At 32.3% G+C, this 9,774-nt stretch overlaps 1 protein-coding gene across 3 annotated transcripts; it reads right to left on the reverse strand.

Moving 5' to 3' along the window:
- Positions 1-272: 272 nt before the first annotated feature.
- LOC111638916 lies at positions 273-8,546 on the reverse strand. 3 transcript variants are annotated; one of them, XM_023384688.1, is made up of 13 exons: positions 8,234-8,546; positions 7,200-7,449; positions 5,543-6,477; positions 5,370-5,480; positions 5,008-5,307; positions 3,960-4,934; positions 2,833-2,987; positions 2,663-2,762; positions 2,489-2,580; positions 2,208-2,420; positions 1,976-2,132; positions 1,867-1,910; positions 273-1,788 (listed from the first exon to the last, which is right to left on the reverse strand). In XM_023384688.1, the coding sequence occupies exons 3-13, from the start codon at positions 6,471-6,473 to the stop codon at positions 448-450; spliced, it is 4,419 nt and encodes a 1,472-aa protein (XP_023240456.1). In that variant the 5' UTR covers positions 6,474-6,477; positions 7,200-7,449; positions 8,234-8,546; the 3' UTR covers positions 273-447. The 3 variants fall into 3 exon arrangements, with proteins under 3 accessions (XP_023240456.1, XP_023240458.1, XP_023240457.1); XM_023384690.1 differs by lacking the exon at positions 7,200-7,449; XM_023384689.1 differs by having other exon boundaries at positions 7,200-8,546.
- Between the last annotated feature and the right edge of the window lie 1,228 nt (positions 8,547-9,774).

Raw genomic sequence — 9,774 nt, forward strand, 5'->3', positions numbered from 1 at the left:
TGAAAGGAAAAATCAGTATATACCATTAAAATGTAAATGATAGAAACTCTGAAATATAATTATTAATTACAGAATTGTTACTATTTTTCTTTTTTTTTTAATATACATTTAAATTCATATAATTCAATGATTTTAGGAAAATGCTGATTTGAATTTATTATAGGTATTTATGAGGTATATAAATTATTAAAGGAATGTTTCAAGTATATTCCTAAATATTTTTGTTTAAATTATTTGAATAATGTAAAATATAGGAGTAAGTTAAAGGAGTGTCAATTTTTTAAAATTTTGCTTCATAAAACTTCATTATTGGTTATAATCTATTTGAAAGTTAAACAAAAAATAGTTTTCATTACATTTAACTGCTAAACTATTAGTCCTGAAGATTATATTTTCAGGTATTACATTTTTCTATATTACTAATTTTATAAATAGGTTTTATATAATTTATTTCTGTCTGAACAGATTTCTGGATAACCATCCTATTTTACCTTTACTAGTTGAATCTGCCTCAGGAGAGGAAGTAGGACTTTGTGGAGGAACTCTACTTCCTACACTCTTAATAACAGGACTGTTTAGACTAAAGAGAAGCGTTTGTTTACACAGTGCATTTACAACTGATCCTTCTTTATTTTTAGGAAGTTTTAAAAAATCTGAATTTAGTTCATTTTCCTGTTCTGAAACTGTTGTTCCTTCTGCTGAAGATGTTTGATTTGTAGAATATTCTGCATTTTCTATACCGGACGCACAGTTCATTTGTGTATCTATTTCATTTTTTAATTGTGACTCAGCTAATGTACATTCTTTGCTTTCACGATTCATTTGTTGATTTTTTATTGTACTGTCACATACACCAAAAATATTTAATTTTACTTTTTGTGTAGGAACAGTTACTTCTGATATTGCAATTTTAGATGAATCAGATGGCTCAAAAAATGTTTTCTTTTCAGTTTTAGCAGTAAAATGATGAACTTGAGAACTGGTACTAGGAAATGATAAATCTAAACGCTGTACATATGTAGGTAAAATAGGACTTGTTTTCTTTTCTTCTTGTTTGCTTTTCAATCTTGTAACATCATCCTGAATTTCTTGTGTTAGTATTGTAGATGCAGTGTTCTGATTAGAACATTGCTTGAACGATGATGTTCTAACTTTAAGGCTACTAACATCAGTTAATTTATCCACGATAATTTCATTAGAAGAATCTGAGGAACGCCTGTTAGTTGGATTATTTGATGCCTTCTGTGTTTTCCCTTCTCTTTGTACATTACATTTTGAAATTAAAGGTAGACTGTTAACGGAATTAGCAGAAGCAGAACAATTCCTTTCATTACCTGTTGAAGAACCATCCTCATCTTCTTCGTTCAGAGATGAAAATTGGATATTAAGCTCTCTCGACCATAGATCATCTTCCGAATACTTATCATCTCCAGCATAATCGTATTTACTCGAATGGAACCACGAAGCAGCTAAACTTTCTTCGTCCATAAATGAACTTTCTGAAGAGGTAGATACATTATCTTTAGAATGCCAGGTTTTCCATGGCAATCGCAGAAGACAAGGTGCGGATCTTTCGGCTTCATTCACACTAGAACTATCACTAACGTCTGCTCCAGACATGCTACTAATATTTCCTAGAGAATTTCTTCTTTGTCCACACAGTCTTCCATTATCATATAATCGACTGTCCGGACGTGAGGAACCCAGCTGACTGCTAATCTCACTGGAGAAGGACGAAGATCTACTGTGATTAATTGAGCCAAATTCATATTTTTCACTATCGGCCACCTAAGATATAAGAAATAATAAGAAATCTCCACGGCTAATACTAATACAGTAGTTATTTAATTTAATGAGTGCTTTTACCTCGGATTCTGTTCTACACGTAACCTCTTGGGCAGGATCAGCATCTGACAAACATTGTATTATTTAAGAATTTTACTTTTAAAGTATATTTTGAAAGAATTTTACCTACCAATAATGCTAGTTGATAGTTTTAAAAGTGTTTTTTTAAGTTCGTGAATAGTTCCAACAAGTTCACTAGGTCCACATTCTATTTTAGGCCAATCACTATATGTTGTTGTGGAGAGATGCTTCAATCTATTTTGAAGCCATTCTTCTGATTCGCTATCCTATTATAAAAAATAAATTTATAATCCGTTTATATATTGAATAAATAAGAATAATTTCTGTAAGAGAATAATTACTTCACGCTCTTTGGGATACAATCTTTCGCTAGATGACCACGATCTTTTCTGTTTGAATCGCGCTCTTCTCCCTCCAGCTGCAACACTTTGCCATTTAGCTCGATGTACCTCCGCTTGTAGAAGCATCATGGATACGTCTCTATGTAATAGTTCCCATCGTAAATGACAAACTTGTCTACTTCTTTCAGCCAAAGTTTTGTCCACGTCTCTGGCCTAATTAAATAATTATAGATAGTCAGTCTAATAATCATAATAATAATAATAAAAACAAATGCACTAACTTGTTGAAGAAGTTGAGTTGATAAGTCATTCAACTTTGCCACAGTTTCTGTACTGCAAGTAATCACCTCTTCTCGGCGACTATGTCCATCGTCTAATTAAAACAATAAAAAAATTTAATATATAAAAATGTTAGCGTTACTTAAAGTTAGAAAAATCTCGTATAGCCTAAATACCAAGATTTGATGCCCATCCTGCTTGTTGTAATTCTTTCATTTTTTCTGCTAATCCATCTGCCAATCTCGCTTGCTGTTCACTATGGTACCTAAAGCTTTCCTGGTAAACATTGATAACATTACGATGATCGAAGTAACATAAATTTAAAATAGAAAATGTCAAAATTTACTTCTAAAGTTTCTCTATCCAACTTTAACTTTTCGCTACATCTCTGTAGTTCTTCGATTCTGGTCTTTAGACAAGCAATTAGTTTTAGTGAGCTTTGTAAGTCTTTCGGTTTCCTTCCTGGTCGATGAATCTCCCAAAGCTTCTCTCTGTAACGCTCTAACAGTTAAAAAAAAAAAGAAATATANATGCCATAGGAAATAGCAACTTCGCTTGGCAAGAATTAACTGATAAATGCACGAATTTATTGTGATAATAATATATATATATATATATATTAATGAATCAAAAACTAATATAGCCTATTTTATTGGAAATTACAATGAAGATTTTATAATGTTTGATTGATCACAGATAACATGCTAGAGAATGTTCATTAATCTTTAATGTTTATATTGGCCGTGTTGATAGTTTGTAAAATGTTGGGGACACGTGTTAGGGAGCAGTCATTCATCTTTCATAATATTTACACTTGTAATTTGATATCACTTCACCTAATCTATACAATTTAGCGATGATGAGGTCGATTCTATTGCAGGTGTTAATGGTTTGCAGGCATAAAACCAATATCAGGAGACGTGCTGTCTTGAATAATATGTAACACTTCTAGAGACGTGTGAAGTTATTTTGGACGAGTGCCTGTCAACATTCCAAATACCGTATCCTCCATCGCAGAAAAATATATAACATCGTCTGACTGAGATCTAAAATCGTCTTATGCTTGAATAGATATACTGTGACTGATGTATGGTATTTTTCAATGAAAGTTACAACATTACGTCCTTATTCTGGATTAATGCACAATTTTTGGATAAGTTTAGCTTGTTAAGACTAAAAATGGAAGTGAAAAAAACATCAAACAGATGTGATTTTGGATGACGAGTAAATAACATTCATATTTTTAACATAAATCATCTAAATATATTCTTTTTGTAAATTAATAGGCCTATATTCAAATCTATTTTAATTTTAAAATGATTTTTCTTATCTGATAAATGAAGGTGATTTTGGCATGATTAAGGAAAGCTTGTGAGCAAAAGCAATAATAAATTATCACCGTAGTTACTAGATTATGATCTTTTCTGCGGCGGCATCTTAAAAACTATAAATAGATAATTTCTGTTCGCTCACCCATCTCTTCCTGATGCTGTTTAGTCATCAGTTCTGTCCGATCATCTAACCTTTGAAGTTCTTCTTGCAATCCCCTGCAAATTTCCTCTTTGCTTCTTAATTGCTCTAAAAGATACATATTATCTTCCAATAAGCCACAATAATTATTCTCCGAAATATTGTCTGTATTGCTTTTTTGTACAGATTGTTCTTCTGTAACATCTTGATTGAAAGAGGGATTATGAGAAGATAAATCTCCTGACGAATACGATTGAACTTTTTCTGTTTCTTCTTTTTGACCAGAATAAATAGTTAAATCTGGTTCGCTGTTAGCTCGAGATAGCTGATTTCTACATTGTTTTAGGGTGGAATATTTACAAGACGGACTGGAAGAAGGCGATTGAGGATTGGCATCTGCTAAACTAGTTTCAGAACGCGAATAACCTTTTTTTAGAGGTACTCTCTCGTTATTTTGTGATTTAGATTTTAGACAGGAATCGAGTAAAGCGATGGTTGATACTTCAGGATCTAATCCTTGTTTCATCTCCCATTCGTATAGCTTTTTAGTAAAGGAATCCGAGATTCCCTCAAATCTAAATTCTCCCGCTGAAGTCTTGACAAAAACTTCTTTTTTGTTATTGCTATTAAGCATGGCTTGTTTCAGTCTTTCCAGTCTAACAGCCCTCTTTTCCCACTTTTGCTTTTCTTTGGATAATCTTTGCATTTCGCTATCAACTTTCTGTAGTTCTTTTTCTAGCCAGTTTAGATCTTTAACTCTTTGTCTTAAGGTCTTTTCTCCTCTTTCTAGTTTTTTACTCTTTCCTCTTTTATTGTCCTTGTGTTCTGATTTTAAACTAGAAGATTTCGCCTTAATTTTCTCCCACTCCTCAATTTTTTTATTGAAATCCTCGCTTAAATTTTTCTGAAGTTCTTCGACAATATTGGATACTTGTCCGGAAGAAGAATCGGCAGAATCTTTGTGCCCTGATTTATTCACTGGAAGAAATTTTAAAGTGCTAGTGATTGAACTTTTTAAAAATCGTGTTATAAAATGGAATGTAAGTCTTACTTTGTTGTTGTGTCGATATCTTCCTCTTCTTTTCCAAAGAGCCATCAGTACTGTCTTTCTTGTTCTCCAATATCTCATCTAGATTTTTGACATTTTCTAAATCTTCATCTAATATATGATCTACTTTCAAACTTCTGTAATTCTTATTCTGTTGCTGTCTTTGTTTTAAACTATCTCTTCTAGTTTGTATAATAGTTTTAACTTTTCCCCACGGAGTTTTAATTGATTTCTTCAAATCGTCTTTCTCTAGTTTTCCCAAGATATTTAAATCCTCCAAGCCATTGGCTTTCTTGTTTTGTTCTGTAATGTAAATCTTATAAATCTAAATCTTCAATAAAACAATAAAGTTTTAAATTTTTTACCTTTAGTCTTTTTTGGTTCTATTGTCTCACAAGATTTTCGTCTCGAAATTACACAATCATCTTGAAATTGCGGATCGGATAAACAAAGCGATATCCTATGGTCCTCCCAACCTGAAAGTTATTTAAATTAATAAGTATTACAAATTTAAATAATTTAAAATTTGAAAACTTACTTGGTTGCTCGGAATTATAGTTAGATCCTTCTAAGATATCTTCCGATGAGGAATTAACAGAACCCATGTACCAACTTCTGTCAGGAAGGGATCTCGCTGGACTGATATCTTTTCTTTCATCTTCTTTGTAATTGATACACAGTTCTCTACATATTTTATCATCGTAATCTCTTGAGGATCTCTTAATTGGCGCCTTTAGATCCATTTGATTCGAACGTTCAAATCCCAAAGCCTCTTTAACTTTGGACCATTTTGGAAATTTCCTTTTGCTTTTACTGTAGTTTAAATCTGTAGATTTGCTTCTTTCTCTTGCTTCTTTCTGAATTTGCGATACCGTGGCTAAAGTATGGCTTTTATAAATTTCGTTAGCATTGTGCGGTCTAACGATAGCCATGTCGTCTTTGGTCTCAGATGCTGGATAGCTTCGAAGAATTTCGTGAAGTGTTTTAACATCCTCTAAATATTGTACTCTCCTTTTTAGTTTCACATTGGAATCCTTCAGTTCGCTTAATTGTTCCATTAATTTACAGAGATTATCTAGATGATCCAAGCCCACTTTCCGACCACTTTCTACTATTTTTCCGCTATTAGATTTTTCCTGATTCGTGACGCTTTCTTCGTTTCCTCTACCCATCTTTGTAGCTTGGAGAGTCATAACATACTCTATGAATTCTTTTTCTGTTTTTAGTGCTTCTTCTATGGTAGACGTTGGCCTATTCTCCATTTTAAAACGAAATTTTTGATTGCATAATTCAGTTGCAGGCGAGGCATTCACACTAGACGAATCTGTCTGAGGAGAAGCGCACGAACTGCTAGTATTAGTAGTTCCGCTGTCTTCTTTCTTACCATAATAATCATTATTTAATTTCTTCAAGAAATCGGTTCCTCCTTCCAAGTTGTTTCGTTGATGAGAATTTACATTCTGCGCCATCGTACTGTAAAAAAATATTAGATAATAAAAATGTTAGTTGTGGTCTTTTGGAATTTTGCAATGGATGTTATTCAAAAACTTTCAACAGCAATACTCCTTTCATAGGCTTTCATAAAGCGGGAGATAGAAAACAAGGTCGTGACACCTTACACCTTATACAAGAGAAGCGCCAATTAGTACGAAGGACAGAGGAATTAGAGGATTTATCGCTAAATTTAGTGGTTTTGGAAGAGATGCAAGTGAAAATCTTTTTAAGATTATTTTTTATTGAGGGGCGAAGTAATATGATTCATTTGCTGAGGAAAGCAACTCGAATTATCGCATTTAGCTGCCATTTATCGCTAGTTTGAACAAACCTGTATAATTAAATACATTTTCGGTAACGCTTTATGCGCATCGTTATATAAGAGAACGTCTTAATTAAATTTTTCTGCTTAGGCCCAACAGTTTTCACAAATTTAAATATTTTTCCAAGCTTACAAATACTATTAATAAAATTCATTAAAATGTTTTATGTAACCTTAATTAATTGACTATTAATTTAAACACAATAAGTTTTCCAAAGGAATACTTGTAATTATTATAGACTAAGATGTATTCGTTGATTGCCCATTGTTGATTGAGCCGATGTACTGTACATTTCTATATTAATAGAAATGTACTTTTAACACGTTAAAGTTTTCATTTTGCATAATAAACACAAAAAAACAAGTAAAGTTCACCTACCTGTCCGTTTCATACTTAAAGGTAATCTACCTGCAGGTGAGTTCTTGATAGGTTAAAGCTCTTCTTGGAACGTTTTTAAAACACGAATACTGAAAAGCAACTGCCAAAATTTTCTGAGGACTGTCGAGACTGGGCGGAAACAAAGTGGAATTGTTCCAACGCGAGCGAAAATTGGCTCCTATTCATCATTGAATCTTCTAATATGGCGTTTTTTCATCATCTTACTTCTTCGTTCCCCGGATTTCGAATTCTTATGAATAAATTACATGACTAAAATTTCTAGCACACGATAAATGACTGCAGAAAATTTCGTTTCGTTAATGTTTATAAACTAATAGGGGTGTTAAAATGAAAGACAAACATTCAAATGCAGCTGTGCCGACTTCTCTTATTTGTTTTTTTCGAAATCGGAATGTGTTAAATTCGTGGAAGAAAAGAAAAAGAAAAAACAAAGCGCCATATTTTCATCGTCGGTAAAGATAACAGATTTTAAATTAAAGCACTTGTAATAAAGCCACATTTTTTTTTCTTATCAAAACTATTTTCTGAATAGTTATCTACTCGTCACGATGAGTTCGGTTATTCTTAGAGTCTGGTCTGTTTTATATAGGCTATCTGATGGCAAAGACCTTTTCTGCATTGTCTGCACATTTACACTTTTCTTCGGATAAATCAGTAATAAAACAAAAGAAAAAATAATACCAATACGTATAAATTATTAACCCCCGAACTTCGACAGATTTATTCGTTAAACTATAAAACTTCTTAATTTATTATTCTATTAAAAAAAGTTCCCTTCTTAAAGCGTATGTTTTAGAAGATAGAATCCGAAAGGGTAGTTACGTAAGCAAAAAATAGCATCGGTCTTATCTCTTCCTCTCACCTTACTCATATACTTAAATGTCATGAGTGGATCTTTCTTTAACAGAATTTTCTTATGAGATAAATAAAGGTTATAAATTGTGCGTATTGTTTATTGTGTATTTAAAATAATAAATATGTTTAAATTAGCTAAAAAATAAAAAAATACTCACGTATTTAATACTTTTAATAAGCTTACATCATTGGAGTTTAGTTGTCATGTTTACTATAACCCTTTTTTTAAGTCCAACTGTAACACAGCGAGAGTATTACCGCTGTAGAAGCATGCTGAGCGACACTACTTACTACTACTACTACTACTACTACACCTGAATCGCATCCTTAAACTATGAAGATATATTTTTAGTCGAGTTTAGGTACTCGTATATTGGGCAAATAGCCACAATATCTTGTTGACAAACTCGCCTTTCGATATATAACTGTACAAATATATATGAGTTGATATATTCGTAACGAAATTGGGTAAAAGAAGAAATTGCAATTCAGCATTCCCTCGATTAACGAAGGTAGAAACTTGTTGGTTTCATCGTAAATAAACATTTATCTATCGAAGTGGAACGTATCTTAAGTTTTTTTTTAACGTCTCGGGAATATTTGTCAGTTGAATACTTTCAACTAAGTTTTGAAAAATACAGTGTAACGAAACAGACTTGACGTAAATCTGCTAGAGGATTGACTTACGATTGAGACAAAAATTTCGATTTTCGAGAGAAATGAGATTCTTCTTCTGTTAATAGTGAGATGCAACGCAAGTAACAGTAGGCGTGAACTGTTAAACTTTTTGAATCTCTGCCAAAAAACACAATTCTTTACTTCATTCATCAAACTGGCATCACCCTCTTCTGATCGAATCATCTGTAAATTCATATATGCGAGGAACGTCCGTGCATAAAGATATACATAACTAGCGACTCTATTAATATATTGAAACTATAAATAACACGTGTAATGATATCCCACCTTTTCAAGGTTATCTTTTTTAATTGAAATGAAATAACAGCTGTAAAATAGATTCATCCTTTTTTTTTTATGTCTTTTTTTTTCTAACGTGTTTCTAATTTGTGTCGTTTAAACGCATGGGATGAGTCTATCTTTAGAATATTTCATTACACGTGTGTCTATGATATTTCTGTAATGCAAATTGTATAGTTTACGAAATCGATGAGTTTTCTTAATATTTAAGCTATAAAACTAGAACAAATTGATTTAAGGCTCTTTGAAATGTGTTGAAGAGAGAATAACGCTTTGGCATGATTCTTAGTTGCATTTTTATGAACACAAAAAAGAAAGAATATAAATATAGGTCAGGGTAGATAGGAAATAATTCACACCTCTTCCTAAATACTATTTTCGAGTTTACAGTACCCACGAGTGACACTTGTCAAGATTTATAAAATTCAACAAACCAAGGGCATCGATATCAGTATTTTAGTGTCATTTAAGAATTTATCTCATCCAAAATAACTCTTCTTCCTCCTCCTCCTCCTCCTCCTCGATTTCTAAAACGCGCTCGTTTAACATCTTCCATCGTCCTAGATTCGATTTTAACGATGTGTTTGATCTTTAATTGTGTTTTCTTTTTCCCCCCTCTAAGAAACATCTCAACTTAACGATAGATACGATACGAAGGACGAAATACTTTCTCCAAATTCGGTAATCCTAGATTAGATGTATGACTTCAATAGGAACAAAC

Source organism: Centruroides sculpturatus, unplaced genomic scaffold (assembly GCF_000671375.1).
Source record: "Centruroides sculpturatus isolate CEXI.00-Female unplaced genomic scaffold, Cexi_2.0 scaffold1073, whole genome shotgun sequence".
NCBI classification, from domain to species: Eukaryota; Metazoa; Arthropoda; class Arachnida; order Scorpiones; family Buthidae; genus Centruroides; species Centruroides sculpturatus.

Bases quoted from the DNA above. Each gene is read 5' to 3' on its own strand.
- LOC111638916 (XM_023384690.1), bottom strand. From the start codon at position 6,473: ATGGCGCAGAATGTAAATTCTCATCAACGAAACAACTTGGAAGGAGGA. The intron at 2,988-3,959 runs GTGAGCGAACAG...TTTAACTGTTAG, and splicing joins ACAGCATCAGGAAGAGATGG to AGCGTTACAGAGAGAAGCTT. The intron at 1,911-1,975 runs GTAGGTAAAATT...AATGTTTGTCAG, and splicing joins ACTATCAACTAGCATTATTG to ATGCTGATCCTGCCCAAGAG.